The sequence below is a fragment of the Anticarsia gemmatalis genome, chromosome 22 (assembly GCF_050436995.1).
Source record: "Anticarsia gemmatalis isolate Benzon Research Colony breed Stoneville strain chromosome 22, ilAntGemm2 primary, whole genome shotgun sequence".
Lineage (NCBI taxonomy): Eukaryota > Metazoa > Arthropoda > Insecta > Lepidoptera > Erebidae > Anticarsia > Anticarsia gemmatalis.
Window position 1 is genome coordinate 2,457,562 of NC_134766.1, and position 26,323 is coordinate 2,483,884.

The following is a 26,323-nucleotide window of genomic DNA, read 5'->3' on the forward strand; positions in this document are numbered from 1 at the left end:
TAAATATAACGCGGTCTACATGTCAATACTTCAAGGAACTGATAAGAAATATCGTTAGTTCGCGTTTTAAAGTGGCCGAGTGAAGTTCTGTGACAAATGTAGTACTAATGGAATACAATGACCAAGTATAAAGGTAAGTGAAATAAAATAAATAATTGACCCACTAATGTCTCACTGCTGGGCAAGGGTCTCCTCCTGTAATGAAGGAGGGGTTAGGCCTTGAGTCCAGCAAGCCGGTCAATTGCGGATTGGAAACTTAAGGGTAAAGAAAAGTAAAGGTAAGTAACTAACTATTTAATTAGTTGATCCAGATTTTATAAGCTAGTCGGATGCGTAATACTTGTAACCGATGGTCCTGTATAACAAGACTAGCTGACTCGCGCAACTTAGCTTGTGTCACATAAGAGAGATGGGTCAAAAATTTCCCCGTATTTGTAATATTTTTCGTTGCTACTCCGTTCCTTATGGTCGTAGCGTGATGTTTTATAGCCTATAGACTTCCTCGATAAATGGACTATCTAACACTGAAAGAATTTTTCAAATCGGACCCGTAGTTCCTGAGATTAGCGCGTTCAAACAAACAAACAAACTCTTCAGCTTTATAATATTAAGTATGGGTGTGAGTGAGGCAAGGGACGTTTGTGAGGATAGTACCAAGTAGCGTCCTTAGGTCTCTGTCTACCTCTATTGGAAAAAAGCGTGATATTATGTATGCATGTATATAGATTTTATAAGCTCGGGATGTCTCATTGTTAATAGCAGCTTTTACCAAACCAAACCTATTTTATCACAGTCAATATCAAATATGCTTTATTCCATAAACTTTAACAAGTATTTGAAATCGTCAAAATATTTTTTATCTACCGCCGTTTCGAAATTTTTTACACATTTATTTCGTAGACCGAAAAATGTAGATATTAAATCGTAATTAATCATTTATTAATGACATTATAAATGCCATAGTCTCTCTATAACGTTTTCATAGCGTTGTTGCTGAACGGATTTTGATAAAATTTTAACATAACACATGGTTCGTACAAGAGTTCAGAAAAACCCTTAAAGCTTGCGTCGGGAGGTCGTGGATTCGATTTTCATACGAAACAATTATTATTTGTGCGATCCTCAAATAGGTGTTTCGGGCCTTGTTGTACTTTGTGTCCGTTGCTTGTATGTTTGTAAAAGTCCCCGCGACACAAGAGCAACTTTTAGTGCGGGAGTTGTTTAAAAAAAATAGGAGCATAATTTATTTCATTTTAATTTTACCTGAATCAAAAATCAACATCAAATCATTTATTCATATATGTAGGTAAAATGCTGACACTTATGATAGTCAATGATATAAAGAGTGAATTTACCGCCATTTCGGAAGGTAGGGCCAATGAGAAGAGCTGTCCAGAAACTCCTGGCCACTCTTTTTAATCGCCAAATAGTTTTAACAATATTTCTATTAGGTATAAATTATTGATGATGTAAGGAGCTGCTACCAACACCAACAAACACACATAGGTCATAACATAAGTTAAATCTATATAAAGGTGCTAGTAAGCATGATAACAAGTGTATTGGAAGCATGATGGCAGCATCTAAATAACACACGAGAGAAAACTCGAGTTACTATCAATTTCCCAATTTTTATCAGATCTATGTCTCACGCAATCATGAATCATTCAATGAATAACAAACCACAACGATGACTGTATCGTTCATTTCATTTGTCGTATGATCAGTGGTCAACCTAGTGTCAAAGTTGTTCAAGCCGCCTGAAGGCCTTTGATATGGCTTAACGACTGTTATCTTATTGATAACAACTGGGACCGACTTTTTTACGTGCCCTTCGAAACACGGAGACGCTCAGTTCAAATACCACTATGCTGCCACCCATCTATGAAATGTCCGCGCCAAGGTTGCTTAACCCACTGATCGTTTACCGACCGGTTAGTGCAACTAGCCACGAGCGCTTCACTATATCGTGAGAACGAATAAGCAACGTCTGATTGTGGTCTTACGTCTCACACACAACACATTTAGCGATTCATTTTTATATTATAGTAGATAATGCAAATAAACTGTGCGTGGGCTCACTACTAAGTTGTCGGACTATAGTTAAGATTGATGCCAAGGTAAAAGGTTCACCTAAAATGCTTAAATTATCCACATTTTCCAAAATAATATAATATAATATATAAACATTTTATTATACACTCATTTGATATCAACGAAAATACAACACAGTGACGTCACTACACCATATTTCTATGCCAAAATGTTTTTGACATTTCATAAAGAGTAGCTGGTTTGACTGGTAGTCCACTACTCTATTTAACCCATTACTTTCAATGACAAAAGAGCGTAAGTGCCGTCTACGTGTTATCACATACGACTCTTTTCTAACAAAAGTGCATTTTGTTTACTTTAGCAACTGGTGCATGCTTATCTATGTTAGATCATCAACGTAATCTCATAGAGATTAATTATGATAACATTAAAGATAAATAAAGTAGGTTAAATATATCAGCTTTCCATATTTCTTGAATGCTGACTAATTTTAGAAATACGAAAATATTTCCGTGTGTCATTCTGTCCGTCGGACGCTTTGAACTGTTGAATCGGTTTTTATGAAATTTTGTAAAGAGATAGATAAATACTGCGGCTTACAATAAATTAAAATAAGTTTAATCCATTACTGTCCTACTGCTGGACAAGGGTCTCCTCCCGTAATGAGCGAGAGGTTAGGCCTTGAGTCCACCACGCTGGCCAAGTGCGGGTTGGAGACTTTGCACACAAGCAGAATTATACCTTGCTGTTTTTTTAACGAACCCCATAAAGGCAGTTTTGAAGTAATCTATCCTTACGTATTTTTTTTGTTGTGTGTATATTAGAACAAAATATTACCTGTTCTAACGATGAAGGAAAGCATCTTGATGGGACCTTTTATGCCTAAGAGTTCTTAAACAAAGTTCTAGAAAAAAAATATATTATTCCCAATCCGCACTTTACAAGCGTGGACGACTCTTGCATGTCCTTTCTCTCATTCTGGAAGGAGAATCTTGCCCAGGACAAATCATTATCAAATATTCTTAATTTTATCCAAAGCTGTCTATCCATTTGTCATAAAACCAAATAGTCGTATTAAAACAATACGATTTATTTATCCATCACTTCTGCATTTAAATCAAGTACAACAAGAATAAACCTCGAATAAAAATATCCTATTTAATACAACAAGATGATTTAATCACCATAATTTTGCCTAAGTATATACACTTATATACACAGCCATCTATCTTGTCCGCGTATTCTCTGACCTTCAGACCGTTTACTGACACAGGCTAGTATCATCTTACATCATTCTTAAAACATAGATCGCAGTGATATGTTAGAAAAAATATCGAGAAAATTATAAAATATATTTGTGCAGTTATGTGTTTGTGAAATGTTGAAAAAGTTTTTGTGTGCAATAATGTGACTAAGGAAATTGTGTTTGTAATATATTTGTGTGCTATTCTGTGTGTTTTTGAAATGGAGAAGATTTTTTTTTTCAATAATTTGACTTTTAAGAAATTGTGTGAGTGAGTGTGTGTAGTTTTCCATAGGAAAATGATTTGTTTGTTTAATAACCGAGCTGTGCCGACATTTTTATTCAGAGAAAGCGTTTGTCGAAAACAACTAACGGTTTTTGAGATTTTGTGTGATATGTGCTTGGAGTTTAGTCGTTGTTTGTCTATTCCTTGACACTTTTTAATTTTGTACGTTGTTGTAGGAATAAAATTGATTACATGCATTTCTCGTCTGTCATACTCTAAAGGTGTAAGCACAGGTGTATAAAATACTGTCTGTTCGTCATAAACAATGAAAGTTTTGAGTAAAAGGGCGCATTTTTTTTTTCAAAATCGTTTATATCAATTAAAATAGCGAAATTATCAGCGTATTTCAAGTTTAAAGTAATTTTACAATCACTGCGTATTTTTTGCTATACAATTATAGCAGAAATAATTGATACTTTCGTAAAAAAGTACAATTGAAAATGTGACAGTGTATATGTTACTGTAAAAGCCCGAACGGTGGTAAATCCTAAGATTTTCCGGTATAACCTAAGATTTACCAACTCGCAATGGTAAAAGTCCGAACAATTATTTTATTTCGAACATTTACCTATATTCACTTGATGATGTCGAGATGTCGCCGGAGCCCCGCTTCGCGGGGCTCCTCCTTCTGGGTGGTTAGAAAAAAATAACCACGAACTTCTAACCTAACCTATCCATGTCGCTTTGCCCAAACTCCTTCTTTATAACTATGTCACAGTATATAATTATACCATGAAATAGTTATAAACACAGTTATGAAGGAGTATTTTTTTATATATCGTAACATAGTTTTTAAACTCTGGCTTGTTCGGACTTTTACCATTGAGAGTTGGTAAATCTTAGGTTTTGCCGGAAAATCTTAGGATTTACCACAGTTCGGGCTTTTACAGTAACATATACATCCATAAAATTGTACCTACTTAATAAAGTTTTAAGTTTCACAATCCTTTTTAATATCATAAATAAACAAACTACACAAAATTCAGTTTACTTTTATGATTCACGTGTCATATCTATACATCCGCGTATATGTGCCAAATATATTACCGATAATATGAGTAATACGACACTTGTAAAGTAAAATAAACCCTATTTCTACAGTAATAGGGCGCATATCACAATGTGAAGGCTTTTGTTTAGTCTGGACTTCTAAGGAAGTGTCTTTCTTGATTTGTTGATAATTGAGTGGTACGCACCAAGTTTATTAGTTAAGTAAGTACATTTAAGCATAACTTGTGTTATTCGGCTAAGTAACAAAAGCGTATTGAATTTTGAGGTTAAGTTACGCTTGCCGAGATTGCTTCGCGTATGGGTGACCATATTATGCATACTAAGTTCCTCCATGTATCGGAAGGCACATTAAAGTGGGTCTCGGCTGTCATTCTCAGAGATCTCTGTCAGTCGTTAACAGCTTTAAAGACTGACAATCAGTCTTACCGAGGGGTATCGTGTTATAAACCAGGTAACTGTGTTGTGGAGGTCCAATAGGCAGTCGCTCTATGTAAAATATTGGTATTCAGCGGCATCCGGTGAGATTGGAAGCAGACTCCAACATAGTTGGGAAAAAGGCTAGGACCGGGCATATTATACTCGAAAGTTAGGCCCCATTTAATCTAAATGCACCCATACAGACTCGTGTCGCGTGTCGTCGTGTCGCGGTCAGTTGTGTGTCCAATTACTGGTCATGAGGCCGTGGGTTCGATTCCTGAGTCGGGCGATATACTATTGGTCTTATTCTAATATTTCGCAATGGCAATATGCCCGGTATATGGCCATTCTAAAAATCAAAACCTTTCATACACCTTGGCCTACACCTTCAGATACAATAAGCGTGATATTATGTATGTATGTATGTATATAATAGCTAAACAAGACAATAGTCTCTATACTCCAAGGTTACAGAGACAAAGAGCACATGAATCTAAAATTAGCGCAATTATATTATTTTCAGGAAACGTGCTGATTCACTTTTAATAATTGTGTCGTAACATTATGTCATTGAATCCACATTTTCTTCTCACGGCTACTTTAACTTGGAGATAAATATCACTAAGCATAATATAGCATAATAATATATGTAACTAGAACTAAAATGCTTTCGATTTTAGTTCTAGTTACAAGGTTTAATAGCAACAAGAACAGTAAGTTAAACAGTAAAAAGTTTGAAAATTTATAACAAAACTAGCTGACCTGCGCAGCTCCGCTCACGCTTTCCTTTTTTTATTTAATACCGCGCATTTTCAAATTTATTCACCTTTTACACCTTCTCTGGACTTATTCAAGACCAAAATTACAGTCAACTTGGGTAACTTTGAATCATTTGGGTAACATTGAACATGGGAAATTTAACTAGTTTCGATAATTTTTTCATATGAAACCAACACAATTGATAAAAATTTGCAAAACTAAAATGAATCTTTATCATGAGAATAGCGTGGGTCGGATAGCCCTGCCCGCTCAGAATCGTTGGTCAAATCTTTCAAAAACTTTAAACAGGTTCTCTAGAGACGCTTACAAGTTCCTATACCCAAAAGAAATAAAAGGGAACTCTTTATTTGTTTACACACATACTACTTAGTTATCGTATTGCACTGTGTAGTTAGTAAAAATATGAATGTCGTCGCAGGTCGGTCAATTATATTATTATTCTACGTATGGTTATACTTTTTAAACAAATAGTTAAATGAGTGAATATGCAAATGGACTTGAGAACTGCTTTAGCCGCAGTATTTGGTAAAGGCAAGTTAACCTTACTTTATAAATAACAAATTGTTATAATTTTGAACTTATTTATGCACTGGCTGCTGATGTACACATAATATTGTCATTAGAACGCCTTGTATACGTAATTTTTGCATTGAGGAATAGTAAAGAATATATTTATTTTGATTATTTTTCGATTGATATTATACCTATATCTTATAGAACTCCTAGTCAAAATAAACATTGTAAATATTCTTGCGTAAATAATAAATAAAACCATAAATGATTAAACGATATAAACAATGTTAAGAAACTAAATAAATATTACGTTGGGAAAGAGAGACATGAAAAAACTTTAGACATTTCCTGAAATCTATCACTATTCAATATAGCCTGCTATTTCCTTACAGACATAGAACGCGGCCAGGCAGAAGGAGATGAGAATCAGCAACAACAACCACTGCTATCAATCAGCGATGGAAACAATGGCCACTTACGACCGCCGCGGCCGAGGCATCTGCAGATACCGGTGGAACAACCGTTAGTTACCATAATATTATGTTAGCTATATGTAAGCCATGTCAAAGGTCTTTCGGGCGGCTTGAACAACTACTACTACTACTAATCGTATGGTTAGTGGCCAACCTAGTGTCAAAGTTATTCAAGCGCCCGAAAGGCCCTTGACGAGGCTTAACGAGTGTTATCTCAATTGACAACAACCGGGACCGACTTTTTACGTGCCCTCCGAAACACGGAGTCGCCCAGTTCAAATACCACTATGCGGTCACTGATCTATGGAATGACCGCGCCAAGGTTTTGCGTGAGATCGTATCGTAACTTTGACACTAGGTTGACCACTAACCATACGATCGATAGATATGTTAGCTGATCCATATGGCTCTCTTGTCTTAATCATTAACTTAGGAGGCTGATTTATGATAAACAGAAGCTCATGTATGATCCTGGGTATTTCCACTATCTCCATGCATGTATTACACTAGTATCACATTTATTCTCAGACTCTTACTGAATGAAAACGTTTAGAAGGTAAGGCAATGCGTTGTCTTATTACTACTACTAATATTTTACTGAGATGAAAAAAACATAAGAATCTCTACACTGTTAAAAGTCATTACAGGTCTACTGGAACTAGCTATTGGTAAACTTTATAACAAAAACACAGTCTTTTACAAACGACTACTAATTTAATCTACATTCTTCATTCAGTTTGACTACCTCCGTGGCGTTGGGAGGTCGTGGGTTTGATTCCCACACGGTACAATTATTTGTGCGATCCACAAATAATTGTTTCGTGTCTGGTTGTACTTTGTGTCCGTTGCTTGTATGTTTGTTAAAGTTCCCGCGACACATGAGCAATTTTTAGTGCGACAGTTTTTTTTTTTAAAGTTCAGGCTGCGACTCACACCTTCTTTATGCCCTCTACCAGCCACACAGCACGTCACCAGCTGCCCAGACTGACAATGCCGGACACTACTCCATCATCCAAGGACTCCACCGTGAACAACACGCCGATGCTGGAGTCAGGAGCCAACTACTACTCCAAGGCATGGAGACGAGGCGACCGGCGGCTGCAGCGATTGAACACTGAACTGCTGGAAGCTATTTTTGAACAGGATATTGAGGCAGTAGAAAGGTGAGCAGAGGTTTCATTTCATAACACTGATATAACCATCAAGATATTTTGTGTGTAAACTGATCAGTGCCCCTATCGTGAGCCGTAGGAACTAATTTAATCATCAACATAATTTCTATTTATCGACAGTGTTTTAGCCTTTAATGACAAATTTTCTCTACTAAGACAGGTAACGAATGTACATATAAAACCCGGAACATATTGTAACTTGCTATAAGTAAGGAAGGCATCGCATAAATCGCAAAGAACCTTGGCTTACTTTCCGTAACATATTATTTCTTATTAATTTTTTAAACCCTGTGATTAAAGTACCTAACACTATTTACTGTTATTGATGACCCAGATCATCATAAGTCTTCAATAACTCATAATCCTTTTTTCTCCAGACTGCTGAACTCCGGTGCAAGTCCAAACGCAACATGTCGTTTGAGTCTCGTATCTGCGTGCCACACGGCTGCTCTCACAGGAGGAGACGCCTTGTCCCTTCTAATCAAGTTCGGAGCCGAGAAGCTAAGGATTGACAAGCTTGGAAGAACACCCCTACATCTGGCAGCGTTCGCTGGAAATGCTAAACAAGTGGCGATACTGTTGGACTTCCCTGAAGGTGAGACGTTAACAACGTTACATTTACTGTTTGACAGCCGATAGGGTGCATTTTCATTGGTTGATAAGTCAGCCGGTAGCCCGAACACGGGGACTCCCCACATGCGGGCTAACGACGAATGAAAACGGTTCCCCGCATGCGGGCTCTAAGGCATGTGTTTACAAAATCTTTCGCACCCCGCTAACGCCCAATGAAAATGCGCCCATATACTACGGCGACCAGTCTCATTGTAATTAACTAACTGTGTAATAGTTTACGATGTCCAAGTATACCCACAATACAAAAGACGCATTTTCATTACATTATTAACCAAGGGATGGTCACTGAAATGTGTTTTTCAAGCTCGTCGCCCTCATATTTTATACTCTGGGAAATTACTGACTATTTCTACACTTCTTTAGTTCAATACATCTATCCAATAGTCATATACACAGGGACAGTCGCAATGATTAAATGCGTCTTACTGAATTTATTCCAACGAACACGCTCTAAGACGCTGTTACTTTCTTTTTTAACCCATAACTGTCCCACTGCATGGGTCTCCTCCCAAACGAGGTGGAGGGGTTAGGCCTCGAGTCCACCAAGCTGGCCAAGTGCAGCTTGCCGATTTTGCATGCCTTCAATAAATGTATTAAACTTGCAACGGTGCAAGGTTTCCTCACGATGTTTTCCTTCACCGTTAAAGCAAGTGATAATTATTTCTAATACACACATAACTTCGAAAAGTCGTTAGTGTGTTGCTACGGGTTCGAACCTGCAACCACTTGCGTGGGAGGTGCCAGCTTAAACCAGTCGACTATCACTGCTATTAAAAAAATAAAACACTTAAATTCAGCTGTAACTACTTTAATATAACAACATATAGTAAGTAAAGTACCACTATAATTGAATACGGCAATTTCTACGCACCATCACATTTCTTTAATCACAGAAGATAAAGCATTCTAAGCGTTACGTCTCATGACGACGATCAGATGGAATTCATCGTCTGGAGCAACAACGGCTTCAGTCTTCCTGGAGACCAGCCTTAGTACTACCAGTTCATCGAGCACATCCTGGGAAAAAAAAGAATGACATAATACTACTTACCGCCAAATTTTTTTTTTTTGTATAGATTAGAAAATGGCACCAAGTGCAGATCCAGAATTTACTGAGGAAAGGGATATTACATAAATAATCTAAAGAAATTACTCTCGCGCGCACATTTACTAGTTCCAATAGTTTACTATTAGTCATCTATTTTGTTGAGGGGATATCCCCAGTATCGTTTTGCAGATTCTGAGTTTATTGCCAACAAATTGACAGACATACAGACACAAACAGACAGACAGACAAACGCGGCGAAGGGATTTTTATAAGATGTCGTGATACTCACAATTTCTTTGAGTGCATTGGAGGCATAATGGGAGAGGTTCCTCATGTGAGTGGAGTAGGTAGCAGCTGTCAAACTGTCCAGGGTTGTGGTCTCAGGAAATCCTAGAAGAAAATTTGTATTATTCTATTGATAATATGTTCTCCATAATGTCTGCGTCGGGACATTGGAAAGAATTTTACAATGCCATATTTAGTCTCAATTATAATACATAATTTGTACCTTCACAATTAACAATGATTGTGCCAACGACACATCCATTCTCATTAATCCGCCACATTGTGGCCGTAGCTCCAGGTCCCTGCAACAAAACGCAATATTAACTCACATCTATATACATAAAATGACTGCAGAGCAAGAGGCTAATTATGATGACGTCTCACTGATTTTATTTCTACTTCTCTTATGATGGTCACCGTGTCGGTACTACTGCGTTAATATTTGTATTACACTCAAACATCTGGCTGTATTTCAGGACGAACCAGACAAGACATGTCAGCGAGTATCAAGTCTCAGTAACATAAAATGAATCCGTTAACCATTGCACCAAATGTGCAGTGAAAATAACCAACACTTAAAAGTGCTTTCAGGTAAAAAAACCGCGTCTATCAGCTCGAATAAGTTTTAAAATGCTCATTCTCTGTATAAAAGCAGATGGTCTGTCCGCAATATAATAGTTTTTACGGTCGCTCTTCACATAAACTGCACAAAAGTTATACGCACCATAAAATTTTGGGCTATCTCCATGATTGGTACTTAAAATCTTCGGCTCTCGCAGCGATCGTTTCAAATTCAAATATTTTTTTATCAAAAGCGTTCGTCAACGTGGTTGGCTATTTGACAATCAATGTTTTTCTTTTCTAGCGGCAGTAGAGAATTGTTTTTAGCCAGTAGTTTGCGAAGAAGTTTGTTTGTATAATATGATATTTTTTACAATCTACCAGACGAACAAGAAAATAAAAATAGTCGTCATCCCTATTGTCATCCTGCATCCTCGCGTCCGGATATGGATATGGAACGTAACTTATTATTATATTTTTTTTCTTTGTGGAGATCCGGACGATGGGTAAGACCAGATAGTAACTACTATATTTTTTTCTGAATATAACAAACTTTAGTGGCCAGACGAATGCCATATCTTTTTTGTCTTGTCCTTATCCTTTCCTATACTGCAAAAACAAACACAACACCTACTAAATGATCATTATGTCGAATATAATAATTGATCGCTCATATCCAGTAGAAATTCACCTGTTAAATTTAGATAGAGGAGCCATACTAAAAGTATTGTATTTTCTTACATTTTTGCGCCACAGAAGCGAAATTTGTAGACGGTAATATGCAAAATTGCTGCTAAATGATACAAAATTTTCAAAAATATTCATCTATTACTTACCGAGTTATAGGTGGCTCCTCAATTTAAACGTTTAGATTGAGGAGCCACTTTTGCATTAATATATCTAGTTATATATCTTGCTGCTAAATCTAGAATTCGTGCTGCAAAATCAGCTTCCTTGCTGCTAAATAATGGTAAAATCAGATTTTAAAAATCTGATGTGGCTCCTCAATCCTTACGGACATCGTCAAGTAAGTTCAGCCAGTTTGAGCTAGTTTGAGCTTGTCGCTAGAAACAACGTGAACACAAAACGCCACGTCCCCGCGCTCGCGACCGCCACCGCGCCCGCGCGTTCAAACGTGAACAAGCACTAAGACATGCGTTCACAAAATCTCTCGCACCCCAAATGCGCTCGCTAACGACCAAATGAAAATGCGCCCATAGACTGCGGCAACCAGTCTCATTGTAATTAACTAACTGTGTAATAGTTTAAGATGTCCAAGTATACCCAATTACCTACAATACAAAAGACACATTTTCATTACCTTAGGAAGATGGTCACCGATAGGTATTGTTCAAGCTTGCCGCCATCAAATCTTATACTCTGGGAAACTACTGACAATTTCTACACTTGTGTTGAACTCAACACCCAGTACCCAATCTACCCAGTAGTCATATATACTAGCTATACGCCACAGGGACAGTCGCAATGATCATATTGTGACATACTGAATTTATTCCAACGAACACGCTCTAATACGGTCAAATCAATGTTCGGAAAATGCATTGAATTTGGTAAGGTAACTTTGAATCATTTTGGTAATATTGACAGTGGGAATATGAACTAGTTTCGTTTTTTTTCATATGAAACCAACACAATCGATAAAAGTTTACAAAACTAAAATAAACTTTGATCAATTGTGTTGGTTTCATTATAAAAGAAAAAACTTAAAATCAGCTGTCACTACTTTAATATAACAACATACAATAGTAAGTAAAGTTCCACTATTATTGAACACGGCAATTTCTCCGCTCCATCACATCTCTTTAATCGCAGAAGATAAAAGCAAGTCTAAGCATTACGCCTCATAACGACAATCAGGTGGAATTCATCGTCTGGAGCAACAACGGCTTCAGTCTTCCTGGAGACCAGCCTTAGTACTACCAGTTCATCGAGCACATCCTGGAAAAGAAAAGAATTTAAACAATGCACCAAACATTTTTTTTTTGTTCTGTAGAGTAGAAAATGGCACCAAGTGCAGATCCAGAATTTACCGAAAAGAGGGTCTAATGGGTCAAAAAAATCCTCTCGCACGCACATTTACTTCAATCATTAGTTTCCTATTAGTCATCTATTTTGTTGAGGGGATATCCCCAGTATCGTTTTGCAGATTCTGAGTTTATTGCCAACAAATTGACAGACATACAGACACAAACAGACAGACAGACAAACGCGGCGAGGTGATTTTTATAAGATGAAATCGTGATGCTCACAATTTCTTTGAGTGCATTGGAGGCATAATGGGAGAGGTTCCTCATGTGAGTGGAGTAGGTAGCAGCTGTTAAACTGTCCAGGGTTGTGGTCTCAGGAAACCCTGGAAGAAAAATTTAATTGTTCAATTGATATGATCCCCATAATATATACTTTTGGACATTTGACTCTCCCATAGAATATCACAATGTTGTATTTAGTCTCAAATATTCATTTATATGTATTTTGTATGTAATCAGCCCTTTTCCACCCACTGTTGAGTATAGGTCTCCCCCTCAGCACGCCATTTTACACGGTCCTGCGCTTGTCTCAGCCATTTCGGCCCTACACATTTAACAATGTCGTCCGATCATCTAGTTGGGGGCCTTCCTTGAGACTATGTACATATATGTATTTTATACCTTCACAATTAACAATGATTGTTCCAACGACACACCCATTCTCATTAATCCGCCACATTGTGGCCGTAGCTCCAGGTCCCTGAAAGGCAAATCAAAATTAATTTATATCTTTACATAACAATTCTTGCTTTCAAAGCAACAGCTTATTAAGATGACATCGTTTCACTGATTTTATTTTTACTTCTCCTAAGACGGTGACCACTGCGTTCATGGCTCAATTTCCGCATGGTACATATATTTGCATTACTTTCAAAAGTTGTCGAGACATATTTCAGGACGGATAGGATACGTCAACATGTAACAAATTTCAGCAACATAAAATTAATTCGTTAACCATTGCACCAAATGTGCAGTGAAAATAACCAACACTTAAGAATGCTTCAATGTAATAAAAATGCGTCTATCAGCTCGAACAAGTTTAAAATGCTCATTCTCTGTATAATAGCAGATGGTTTGTCCGCAATATAATAGTTTTTACGGTCGCTCTCCACATAAACTGCACAAAAGTTATACGCACCATAAAATTTTGGGCTATCTCCATGATTGGTACTTAAAATCTTCGGCTCTCGCAGCGATCGTTTCAAATTCAAATAAATTTTTATCAAAACCGTTCGTCAACGTGGTTGGCTATTTGACAATCGATGTTTTTCTTTTCTAGCGGCAGTAGAGAATTGTTTTTAGCCAGTAGTTTGCGAAGAAGTTTGTTTGTAAATTATATTTTTTACAATCTATCAGATGAACAAAAAAATAAAAATAGTCTTCATCTCTTTGCCGTCTTAGGCATCCTCGCGACCCTATATGGAACGAAACTTAACATTAATATTTATATTAATATAACTTGAATCGGTCCGGACACTGGGTAAATAAAAAATAATGGGTAAATAAATACTATATAGTTACTTATACATTTTTCTCTGAATATAACCAACTTTAGTGATCAGACTATATCTTTATATATATATAATTCTTCTGTAAGTGTGTATGTCAATGAACTTCTCTTAAACGACTGGACCGATTTTGATGATTTTTTTGTGTGTGTTCAAGAGGATCTGAGAATGGTTTAGATTCACAAAAAAATATAAAATACAAAATTCTCGCGTCACAGTTTTCGTTACCATACTCCTCCGAAACGACCGATTCTCATGAAATTTTGTGAGCATATTGAGTAGGTCTGAGAATCGGCCAACATCTATTTTTCATACCCCTAAGTGAAAATATATATTTTTTAATTTACATGGCAAAACAACGTTTGCCGGGTCAGCTAGTATTCTATATATTCTTTATCTTGTCTTTATGCCACCCTAAGTGAGATCGGCACTGCATGTTTTCTTTCAAGGGTTTTGGCTGATGCTTTCACAGCCAGCCGCCTGCCTGACGTCAACCCTGTTTGCAAACATAAAAATAAAACAGATTTAGAATGAGTATTCGTTATTTATTGCCACATATGACCCGCATGTATAGGCTCCATGTCTTAAAATAATTGCTCCTGTTTCCAGATATGCAGGAGAAGGTAGGAACAGACAGCATGACTTCGGAAACAGAGGAAGACGTGAGGAAGTTCTGCGTGCTCATCAGGGAACTGACAGACGTCCGCTGTGACCTTGGCGAGGTCGAAATGGATCTGCCCAAGCACTGGAGAGACAACATCGACCATGATTGTCGGGATATAAGGGGCAGTGTGAGTTTTATTTTTGATATATTTTTAGTACCTATTTCTCTTCACTAAAACACCCAGGTGTACTTTGTTGTGATTCGTAATTTCCGTCAAGCTGATATTTGGTTCGATATTTATTATATTATATTTGTGAGTGTGGCAAAAGACTCTATACTTTACTATTCCGCACTTTACATTACTGATTTAGTCTCCTTTCAGAATGGATTTGGACCTGAATCCACTCTGAAGTTCCGGATTGTGGAGTTTCTTCTTCCTTCAAGAGGCATTTAAGAACTATCAAGCATTAATCATTTCATCACGATGTTTTTCATTACTTAATTCAACATTATTAATTTGGGAGGAATTTCTAATCCACACATAATTTAAAACAGTAATTATAAAATCATTTTTGAATCCTCTACTTACTTTAGAGACTACTTAAACCAGAGGACCAATTTTTACTAATAATTACGACTTTTTCACATAGGGCTGGGTAAGGAGACCAGAGAACGCTACTGGATACGATCCTAACAAACTCTTATTGTCTTAAACCATCCTTCCCCACATTGCTGATGACTCAATTATTGCTAATTACAAACTCCTATTGTCTTCCATTAAAATCTTGTTACAGTTCGCTATCAAATATTCTCAAGGTAACAGTTACCATTTATTAATTTAACTTCGTCTCCTTAAGCCTAGGTCTAGGTTTCATTACTTTCGCTATGAGGCCAACCTCTCAATTTCTAGGCAAAGATAATTTATTAAAGCTTGTAACACACTAACTCCAAGATATTTAATTCTTTCTTCCTCAATTAAAAGCAATCAAAATCTATATGTTGCAAAAAGGAGCTTTTTGTTATATTTTCTCATGGAAACATTTTTAAAGAAAATATGTTTTGTTTTATATTTATGATAGATATTTAGGACCAGAGCTTTTAATTCCTAAGTCCGAGAAATTGATCACAGTAAAACTCAGGAACGATTTTTTTGCCCGAACAGGGATTCAAACCCCAAATCTCTATTTTTGAACGACTACTCCCACACTAAGAACTGCTCTTGCTCTATCGAACTCACGACCTCCCGGCATAATGTTAGTGGCATGGCGACCACCTTAGTCACAGTGCCACGGCAGCTGTCTATTTTTTTGCGAGTAATCTTCTCACGCGGGCAATAGCTCTAGAAGATGTGTCGGACTAACCTTACGTTCACCCACACTATAACACCGACACGTTTGATTGATGGCTAGAAGTGGCTTCAATGCCCTGATAGGGTTCCTAATGAAACCCCAATCTTGTTCCGTGTCTGAAGGGTCAGGTCTCTCTCTAAGATTAAGTGATTTTCTTGTTGATTTATGTCTTCGAAGCGCTTTGTTTCCGTCTTGTTTTAATAAAGATTTCTTGTAAAAGTCACTGAGGATTGTTTAGACTGTCTATAATAAAGTGACAGACACGATTTCTGTTGTTCGCTTAACCAATACTTATACAGAGGTTAGAACAACCATTGGGTAACTTTTAGTTTGTACTTATGTGACGTCAATATTGTTATGATGATTTGGTACATTTTATTAATGAAAAGTTTGTTTGCCAAACCACTGTATGGGCCTTTGAAATAACCGTACCTATTCCTTTATGCAATCCGGAATTAATTAATTGTTAAAAAAGACGACCAAATTCTCTTCATTGATCATGCTCATCAGTTGAGCCTCCGTTCACATATATTAATTCTTTTAAATGTAACACATCAAAGAAAAAAAAACAAAACATTTTACTTGAAACAAAATTCATCAGTTCAGAAAACCAAGAGACAAATCATATGAATTATTTCCAGATGCCGCTCTTCCAACCCGGTTGGACGCCCCTCCACGTGTCCAGCTCCTGCGCTCGACGTCACTGCACCCGCCTACTCCTGGCTTCAGGAGCTGATCCTAATATCAAGGATATGGAAGGTCGCACTCCTTTAGACGTGGCCGGCTATGCTTATTACTATGATCATGAGATCAATGAAAAACAGTAAGTTAATTTTATGTCGTAAGCAAACATAGCTCAAATACCAGTTGGTACCAGCGGCCAACAATCTATGAAATAAACGAAAAGTTGTTTAGTATCTTAAATGAATGGACAGATTATGATTTGGATATTTTTGGGTTGGTTGCTTTAGCAATAGTACACGATTTTTATCAAATTTTGTTCTTGACGTTTCGGTCAACTGGCACTAAAGTTAAGTTTCTTCTTTTTCATAAATCTCGCATTAAAGACAAAATCTATAGAAATTACTTAACAACACATTCATCAATTCATTTATAGCTACAAAGATTAACAATTACCTTAATTACTATTAAACGGAATCAACAAATGAACAGCAACTTGTACACCATCTCAAAATCCTTCTATCCTTAGAGTTGTCTGATATTCTTGGAAGGCACTGTATTAAACCGAAGCAATTTAGAGGTAGTCTAGAAACCTAAATGCTACCTTTACCCGGGTTCCGTCAGAAACGTAAATGAAATCCTAATTTGAAATTCGCTTTGTGATTACAAGTTCACTCAATCTAGGTGCACGGTAGTGCTTAGACAAGTTTGCTTTTAAGCCTTTGCTTGTTTATATAAGTGTGGCGACACACCTGCGTAACGCGACGGAAGAACGAGCCTAAGATGAACGTGAAGTTGTTATGGCTGTGTCGTCAGTGACTTGAATAAATCAGCAAGCGTTTAGAACGCGACGCTCGGCGCTGGACGTTACGCAGATGTGTCGCTAAACTAAACGTCGGTACAAATACAAATACTTACGTTTAATCACCCTTACTGCAATACTATATTCCTTGTTTTTGAGTTCAGAAAACTATTTAGCGTATAATAATATGTCGCGTTGGTACGTACCTGCGAAAAAAAGCTGACAAATTGAGACCCTTTTTGGAGTCGGTTAAAAACATTTATGCCCAATTTCATCATCACCTATTAAGATGTTTCGCACTGAAAGAGTGACTGACAGACTATCGTATTTCTAATTTTAGTATAAAACATAATTTATTAGGTACAACTCAGTATGCATAAGATTTGAATTTTAGGCTATTTTCGTCGAGCAAGACGTGGTTGTATATATTAATGAATGTCTTTGATACTCTATTCTATCAGTATTTCAGACATAAATAATGCAATATCTGGATTATATTTTAGAAAATCACAAAAGTCTTGAAGAGGAACTTTAGAGTGACCTTACTATTTAAACATAAACCTATTTTTTTTCAAACTAGTACTAATTTATAAAATCATCTGTTTATATTATGAATCATTATACTACATATAAGCGTCATTTTTTTATTTCCAGAATAGATCATGAATGGACATGGTTACAAGATGATTCTCATCTCCATTGCGTCGTCTTTTAACCCAAAAAAATCACATCTTTGTTGGTCTGTTCGTTTAGGAGCTACAATACCATACACAAACGCAAAAACACAAACACGTCAAAAACCTACTGATAACAATTTCCTGATCTCATTTCTTTTTTATTAGATAATTTTCTCTATTCTCCAACAGTTTAATAGAAGTAATAAAAATGCTGCTCAAGAGTGGTGGTACCTTCAACACGATGAGGTCAGGAGCCGGCAGCCTGAACAACATGGACACGCCGCTACACACGGCCGTTGAGATAGAAAGTCTGGATGCTATAAGAGAACTCTTGGATGCTGGAGCTGCAGTCACCTGTCACAATCAGGCTGGGCAGACGCCTTTGCATGTTTGTGTGAAGAAAGAGTTGGAAGAACATTTACAGGTCCGTATCTAAACTATATACCTATATTATAATCTATACTAATATTATAAAGCTGAAGAGTTTGTTTGTTTGTTTGTTTGTTTGAACGCGCTAATCTCAGAAACTACTGATCCGATTTGAAAAATTCTTTTATCGAGGAAGGTTATAGGCTATATATCATCACGCTACGACCAGTAGGAGAAGAGTACCAGTAAAAAATGTTCCAAAAACGGGGAAAAATTTGATCCATTCTCTCTTATGTGACGCAAGCGAAGTTGCGCGGGTCAGCTAGTATTGAGATATGATTCTTTATTTTATCTTAATGCCCACGGGTGGGTTTTCCCCTTGAGTTAAAGCAATCTGTGATTTTTAGGATTATGTGTTACTCTGTGGTTTCTTTCCAAATCAGTTTTACTTTTTGTCGAGCTTGTCCATACGATGCGTCATTACGCGCAAATTAATGACATTAGTTAGACTCGCGCCGTCGCACGTAATTCTAGTTCTTTTTCTATTCTATACTAGACGCGGGATCTAGAGATTCGGGAGGTTCATACATTTTCACCACATGCAAAGCACATTTTGCAACGCGTGCTTCAATCAAATGACGCGATAATCGCCCGTATTTCGCATAATCTGGATATGCTGTTCAACCGCTCGGCTATCATTGCCTAAAATTACAAAGTAATAAATGTGATTCAATTTACAGTTGCTCGCTAACTACGACTATCTCAACTGGAACCCTTTACTTGCGATAGTGGATGTCAAAGATAGAGACGGCCATACAGTACTGCAAGCGGCTGTTGAGTCAGCCTGGGTGCCTGGTGTTTGTATAGCTTTGGAGGCTGGAGCTGATGTTACTTCGAAGGTATACATTAATATCTATATACTAATATAATAAAGCTGAAGAGTTTGTTTGTTTGTTTGATTGTTTGTTTGTTTGTTTGTTTGTTTGTTTGAACGCGCTAATCTCAGGAACTACTGATCCGATTTGAAAAATTCTTTCAGTGTTAGATAGCCCATTTATCGAGGAAGGCTATAGGCTATATAACATCACGCTACAGGCATTAGGAGCGGAGTAGCAACGAAAAATGTTACAAAAACGGGGAAAATTATGACCCATTCTCTCTTCGGTGACGCAAGCGAAGTTGCGCGGGTCAGCTAGTTAGTAATAATTGATAAAGTTCAAAAACAATCAAATTTTAACCCGATTATTACAAAAAATAATAATAATTAGGATTAATTTTCTTATTTTAGTTATATCCTTCAATATGTTACTTTTATTTGCCCTGCCTACCTACCTTTAAAGTGAGCAGATTCAAGTAAGCTGAAAGTGAGCAGAACGAACCTTTAAAACCCCTGAATTTGGTTCAGCGCCATTAGGATCGATAGTTTCGAAATTAAACTGTCGCACACCTAAGAAGCATAGATTATATTATAATACAACTGCGGTATTTTTACTATTATTACAGGCAAACGACGGAGAAACTCCGATCCATTCAGCAGCAGCCTTAGGAAACTGTGATGTACTGAATGAAATACTCAGTATTGCCAAACAAAGAGATGCTATAGATTACCAAAACGAAGAAGGAGAAACAGCCTTATTCAAAGCCATCATCCATGGGAACGTAGACTGTGTCAAACAAATACTTAGCGAAGGAGCCAATGTGAAAATAACGCTGCCGGGAGATATCAATATATTGCATGTAGCTTCTGATAACGGTCATCTTGAAGTACTCAAAGTGTTACTCGATCACGACGATGCTGTCACCCAAGCATTGATTAACACGCTCTCAGCAGCAGATAGAAGAGGCTTCGGTCCTATACATTTTGCCGTTTCAAATAACAGGCCGGAATGCGTTGAATTACTTCTTTGTAAAGGTGCCGATATACGACTTAGGACAACTTGTAGTCCGCACAAATCATCGACTCCTCTACATCTAGCAGCTGTTAAGAACCATGTAGATATAGCGAAGATACTCCTAAGATTTGATAAGACGACGGTACACGAAGTCAACAGTATGGGCTGGTTTCCTTTACATTCAGCTAGTCATCACGGCAGCAGAGATGTTATAACACTGTTGCTAAAAGAAGGAGCTGATCTTTCAGGCTATACCGATGGTCCAAAGAAATTTAGAAGAACAGCTATTGATATGATAATTAATAATCTATCAAAACCTACAGAATTTATGGAAGACATATTCGATTCGTACATTTCAAGTAATGGGCAAGATTTGCAAGACCATGGGTGCGAAGTGACTGTTGATTACGGGATTCTAATGCCTACTGTTTGTGAAATGGAACAAATGAAAGTAATTGAAGCTCTTTTGAAGACTGGGAACAGAAATGGCCAAAAGAGACTGCTTGTTCATCCTTTAGTAGAGAGCTTTCTTTACTTGAAGTGGAAGGCTCTTTTGCCGTTTTTCTATACGATTATAGGAGTGTATGCAATATTCTTGGCTTCGTTAACGATATTTATAACGTCGGTGTTCTTCTTTAAAGACACCGACGACAAAGCACCGGATTGGTTGGATCCTAATATTTGGAGTTATGTCGTTTATGGTTCAATATGTTTAATACTTCTGCAGGTGAGTCAAGTTCTAAAAAGATAAATATAGAGCATAATGCAAAAATGTTCTTTTTCTTCCGATTATACGCTTGTAATCATTAAAATCCTTTTGATACTTGTTTACCTTAACGATATACAACAACCAAAAATTAATGAAGCATTACACTATATCGTATTAAAAAATAAATGTGACACCTTATTTTGTATTCAAATAGATTTATTAAATTAAAAAAAAAAACCATTTCTGTCCCACTGCAGGATAAGGGCATCCCCCGCAACGAGGGAAAACATTCTAGCCCACATGAATTAACAAAAACTTTTTCAATTTCAGGAAATTCTCTACATGAACGTAAAAAGCAGTAGATACTTCCTTCAACTGGAAACTTGGGTGAAGTTCGGATCTTTGGCCTTCGCCGTCATTCTGCCCTACACCGTTGTCGTGGTGCCCGTGACTGATGCGGAGTGGCCTCGTCACGTGGCCACGGTAGCGCTGCTCTTGTCTTGGCTGGAGATGATGTTCCTATTGTCCAGGTTTCCCAACTGGGGGTACTATGTGCTCATGTTTGGGAAAGTCGCGTCGAATGTTATTAAGGTAAGTTGCGAGCAATTTTAGTTTGGTGCTTATGAGGAAAGAGGTCGTGAAATTTCTCAATAAACAGTGGAAGGCTGTAATTTATTTGAATCATTGTTGACACTAACAAGCCGAGTTCGATTTGAATTGCTTCAAAATTCGGAATAAATATTATTTAGTTAGTTAATAGTGCCAACAATCGGCTATCAAATTATTTTTACGAAACAAATAGGTACCACATTGTGTCCATCTTGCAAACTTACAACTTAGTTTATTCTAACATGAGATCTATTTTTCCTTTCCAGATTCTATTAACATTCATGTTCCTGGTAATCGGTTTCTCCTTCAGCTTCATGATACAATTCCGTTCTCAAATACCTTTCGACGGCCCCTGGGCTGCTCTCGTCAAAACCATCGTCATGATGACGTCAGAATTCGACTACGGCGCCATGTTTGACGAAGAACATTCCAAGGAACTGGCTACTTCACTAATAATTGTACGGATCATATTCTTAGTATTCCTTATTCTAGCTGCTATCGTTCTTATGAACTTACTAGTAGGTGTAGCTGTGAACGACATTAATGATTTAGAAGTCCTAGGAAATATACGAAGGTTAGTTAAACAAGTAGAATTCTTAGGTACGTTAGACACGCTAGTTTACAATCGAGTGTTCAGTGTCATATTACCAAGAAGAGTGAACCAGACGCTGAAGAACAAGCGAAAAGTCAATGCAGTCATGATACTGTGTCCTGGGAAACCAAGATGGAGGTACTCAAAGATCTTACCGTCAAGGTTGAAGGACGCGATATTTACAAAAGCACAGACACAGAAGAAACAAATAGATGACGAATTAGGCTTCCAATCTTTCCAGAAGAAGTTGAACGAGATGCACGATGCGTTAATGACTATAAAGAAAGAAAAAGAAGCTGAACTGCCAGATCTTTTGAAACATGAAGATGAACTACCTAAAAAGAATAAGATTGAAGATGTAGTAGTACAATTGAATGATTTAGATGAGTGTGTAGGACAGATACAAACGCAGACGCAAGGATATGTTGAGGAATCTAAATCGGCCATAGATTCCTTGAATGGGAAGGTAGATCGGCTAACTGTGGAGTTGCAAGCTATTAAAATGATGTTGCTTAGTTTAGAAAGTAAGCTAGCTAGATGATGCTCAAACTTAGTTTTATACCAAAGTGCATTTCTAAATATATGTACATGTTCAATTACAACTTTGTTTTACTTCTTAAAATTTACTGGCATGGTGACCCTTACTTGTATGTTGTTATTTCCGCTTAGACTATTTTGATACACTATTAGATAACTTAATATCCTTAATGAAAATAGCTTTGTCCGTCTGTTGCTTTTTTACGCCTAAACAGTTGGACCGATTTTAATAATAATGACAATAAGAAGCTACTTTTCTATAGAATGGTTTAGCAGACGAGATTATGAGCAATCGCTATATTTGAAATAGTAACTGAATAGTCACTGAAAATTTTTGTTTTTTTTTACCAACAATCCTTGTACATTATTTTAGGTACCTTCCCAATGGCTGAATTCTAGACCTCAATATTTCGTCAAAGATAAACTAGACAAATGTAGTATACGAAAATAAAATCTCAAATATTACACGAACTTGTACAGCTACCTTCAGTTCCCTCAAATATTATTTAATGTCTAGTTTTCTTCACGATGTAGCACGTGGCAAAGCTTAGCACTAAGTAGTTGGCAGCTGCTACTTATATCAGGACGGAAAGCCAAAGAATATTTCAAGAATTCGTTTATAGAGCCCAACTATCCCAACTATACAACTTATTCCAAATGTGAGTTTTTACAGATGAATATTTGTTTGCTTATTCACGCAAAACTACTAAAAGTTTGTTTAGATTTTGACACAATCATTCATCATAACAGCTGCCCAAATCCTTAATCATGTCTCAACGAATACTATCTTGGACCACAACAGTATAATACGTCTAACGAAGCCTCTCAGAGATGCTTATCGCTACAAATACTTCCAAAAAGCCACCCATCTACAACATATGCACATTGCACGCGCCAAAAGTTGCTTAACTCACAGACTAAACGTTTCAAAACAAACATTAATAAAGCTCATATTAGTAAATACGGTATATCATAGAAATGATTTAGGTATTCACGGTTAATAAACCAGTTAGCGCTGACCCTTAATTCCTACAACTGTTACCAGTATGAACTAACTTCTACCTGCGATTTTATCCATTTTGAAAGACTAAAGCCCAGTAGCTCGATTCTCTACCACTTCTTCTTCTTCTTCTTATTGTTTGGTTAGTGGTCAGCCTAGTGTCAAAGTTGTTCAAGCCGACCGAAGGCCTTCGACGTAGCAAACACTCTACCTCTATCGACTAGAGACAACCGACTAGCTATCGAGAACTTTTGTATGAAAATCGGCTAAGCGCCTCTAGCGGGCGTCGTAGAAACTATTTTAGCAGTACATTTTAAATGAAAACTCGCGTGTCGAACGCGATGGTTACAATTTAAAGAATCGTGCTTCAGTTTCAAAGAAAAATATGAAACATCAAATGTCCTAGGTGTGAAACGAAACTACGAACTTTATGCGCCCATCTAAAACCAATCAATAGTTTTCAAGAAGAAGAGTAACAAACATCCATACAAACTTTCGCTTTATAATATTAGCGGGACAGAGGTTTTGATAAACTGGTCGGTACGAACGCTACGCTAGCAGAATAATGATATACGCTCTTGTTAGCAGTAGAAAATATGACTTATTTTGATACACCTATGATTGCCTATTGTTGTTTTGTTAGAAATCTTGAATAGACGCATGATTTTCTTAGAATAGGGGTGTAATCTATACTAATATTATAAAGCTGAAGAGTTTGTTTGTTTGTCTGAACGCGCTAATCTCAGGAACTACTGGTCTGATTTGAAAAAAATGTTCAGTGTTAGATAATCCATATTTTGAGGAAGGCTATAGGCTATATATCATCACGCTACCAAGAATAGGAGCAGAGTACCAGTAAAAAAATTAAAAAAAACGGGAAAAATTATGACCCATTTTCTCTTATGTGACGCAAGCGAAGTACCGTAGAACGGGGTGACTTTAGGAAAATTTGGGGTTAATTTGATAATAGAAATAAGTTAATAGCTCGCACAAAAAGTTAGTGACGAGTTCAGTTGTCCGGTTCTCGGTAGTAAATATCACTGTGAATAAAATTGTAGCATTTTAAATAGTATAATTGACCCTAAACATGTCAATTTCTTTACATTTTAAAGTAACCCCTGCATTCAAAAGTAACCCCGTTCTACCGTAGCGCGGGTCAGCTAGTACATACATTCAATCACGACTACTGTGCTTAAAAGTGTAGTCATAGGCGTTTTTGACACCTGTTTTGCAATTTACAAATACCCTCATGTTATTATGAGGTGAGCCTAATACCATGTACCGGTTGTTTAATTTCGGACTACTATTTAGAATATTACAACAATAACTTTATAACACTTAACCTGACCTGAGAATTGAACCTGAAATGTCGTGATCAGCTGTAGGGCACAATAACGCTAAGCTAACAACCACAAAAGCAGCATTATCTTCAATCTGATTCAACCAAATTTGAATTAAATTCTGTCAAGATCCATAGGTAAAAAAATAAAAAATAAAAATATATATTTCGGGACAACTCACACACGGTCATCTGATTCCAAACTAAGCAGAGCTTGTACTATGGTAACCAGACAACTGATACACATACTTATATACTTCTAAATACATACTTATATAGATAAATTTAACATACAGGCTCAGAATAAATACTCGTGCTCATCACACAAATATTTGTCCCGGGTGGGATTATATGGATATCGCTGACAAAGTCATTGTCTCCAAACAATCCAAGGAAAAAAACAAATCGCAATAATTCCCCTACAAAATTAGATTTCCTTAAATTATAACTAGGTAATTGCAACGATTAACATAAAAATATGATCCACTATGATCAACAATAACAGGAAAATATCGGGATATTCCTTGTCATATCAGCGAAATATTTAAATACCAATTTAATGGTATTTTTATCCTGTATCTAAGTTGACAGTTTTTAATACTTATATTTTATCGTGATTAGTGGTCAACCTAGTATCAAAAATGTTCAAACCGCCCGCAGACCTTTGAGGTGGCTTAACGACTGTTATCTTAATAGACAACAACCAACTATTTACGTGCCCTCCGAAGCACATAGACGCCCAGTTTAAATACCACAAAGCGGTCACCCATCTATGGCATGAACGCGCAAATGGTTGCCTACAGCTCGTTTACCGGCCGGTGAGCGCAACGTGGGTAAGGGCGTCTCAATTACTATAGTAACTGAGTTGTGGAGGTCCATGTAAAATATTACATAGAACCCCACATTACATGGAGCTAACATTGTTATTGGCGAAACGCGAGCAAAGTTCATATACCACTGCCTACACGCCGCACGGGTACAACAGTCGTGATTTTATATATGTTATGCATGACAAAGCTTGATATTTACATAAATACAAACACATACATACTTTAGAACCAATGACGATCGAGTACTGGAACTCAGGAGAGGAAAACAGCATGTTATGAGCAGTAACAATTTGTATCATA

The 26,323-nt window shown here is 37.0% G+C and overlaps 3 protein-coding genes across 3 annotated transcripts; 1 reads left to right on the plus strand and 2 right to left on the minus strand.

The window, feature by feature from the left end:
• The first annotated feature begins 71 nt into the window (after positions 1–71).
• LOC142982736 (transient receptor potential cation channel subfamily A member 1-like) lies at positions 72–22,909 on the plus strand. The gene is made up of 11 exons (XM_076129411.1): positions 72–133; positions 6,698–6,827; positions 7,735–7,941; positions 8,328–8,545; positions 14,643–14,824; positions 16,628–16,809; positions 18,336–18,570; positions 19,256–19,414; positions 20,019–21,134; positions 21,447–21,707; positions 21,992–22,909. Exons 1-11 carry the CDS (start codon positions 118–120, stop codon positions 22,856–22,858), a joined length of 3,573 nt encoding a protein of 1,190 aa, XP_075985526.1. The 5' UTR covers positions 72–117; the 3' UTR covers positions 22,859–22,909.
• On the minus strand, positions 9,490–10,664 carry LOC142982553 (dynein light chain roadblock-type 2-like). The gene is made up of 4 exons (XM_076129095.1): positions 10,641–10,664; positions 10,140–10,218; positions 9,921–10,021; positions 9,490–9,600 (listed from the first exon to the last, which is right to left on the minus strand). Exons 1-4 carry the CDS (start codon positions 10,662–10,664, stop codon positions 9,490–9,492), a joined length of 315 nt encoding a protein of 104 aa, XP_075985210.1.
• Positions 12,326–13,718, minus strand: LOC142982774 (dynein light chain roadblock-type 2-like). The gene is made up of 4 exons (XM_076129457.1): positions 13,664–13,718; positions 13,147–13,225; positions 12,748–12,848; positions 12,326–12,436 (listed from the first exon to the last, which is right to left on the minus strand). The coding sequence occupies exons 1-4, from the start codon at positions 13,685–13,687 to the stop codon at positions 12,326–12,328; spliced, it is 315 nt and encodes a 104-aa protein (XP_075985572.1). The 5' UTR covers positions 13,688–13,718.
• Positions 22,910–26,323: the final 3,414 nt, after the last annotated feature.

What these genes read in the sequence shown, in the direction of transcription:
- LOC142982736 (XM_076129411.1), top strand. An exon ending in GAGCTGATGTTACTTCGAAG is followed by an intron (nt 19,415 to 20,018) that starts GTATACATTAAT and finishes CTATTATTACAG; the next exon opens with GCAAACGACGGAGAAACTCC. An exon ending in TCGCGTCGAATGTTATTAAG is followed by an intron (nt 21,708 to 21,991) that starts GTAAGTTGCGAG and finishes TTTCCTTTCCAG; the next exon opens with ATTCTATTAACATTCATGTT.
- LOC142982553 (XM_076129095.1), bottom strand. Translation starts at nt 10,664, where the DNA reads ATGGAGATAGCCCAAAATTTTATG. An exon ending in AGATAGCCCAAAATTTTATG is followed by an intron (nt 10,219 to 10,640) that starts GTGCGTATAACT and finishes GTTTTGTTGCAG; the next exon opens with GGACCTGGAGCTACGGCCAC. An exon ending in AATCATTGTTAATTGTGAAG is followed by an intron (nt 10,022 to 10,139) that starts GTACAAATTATG and finishes ATTTTCTTCTAG; the next exon opens with GATTTCCTGAGACCACAACC.
- LOC142982774 (XM_076129457.1), bottom strand. Translation starts at nt 13,687, where the DNA reads ATGGAGATAGCCCAAAATTTTATG. An exon ending in AGATAGCCCAAAATTTTATG is followed by an intron (nt 13,226 to 13,663) that starts GTGCGTATAACT and finishes TTTGCCTTTCAG; the next exon opens with GGACCTGGAGCTACGGCCAC. An exon ending in CCAATGCACTCAAAGAAATT is followed by an intron (nt 12,437 to 12,747) that starts GTGAGCATCACG and finishes TTTCTTTTCCAG; the next exon opens with GATGTGCTCGATGAACTGGT.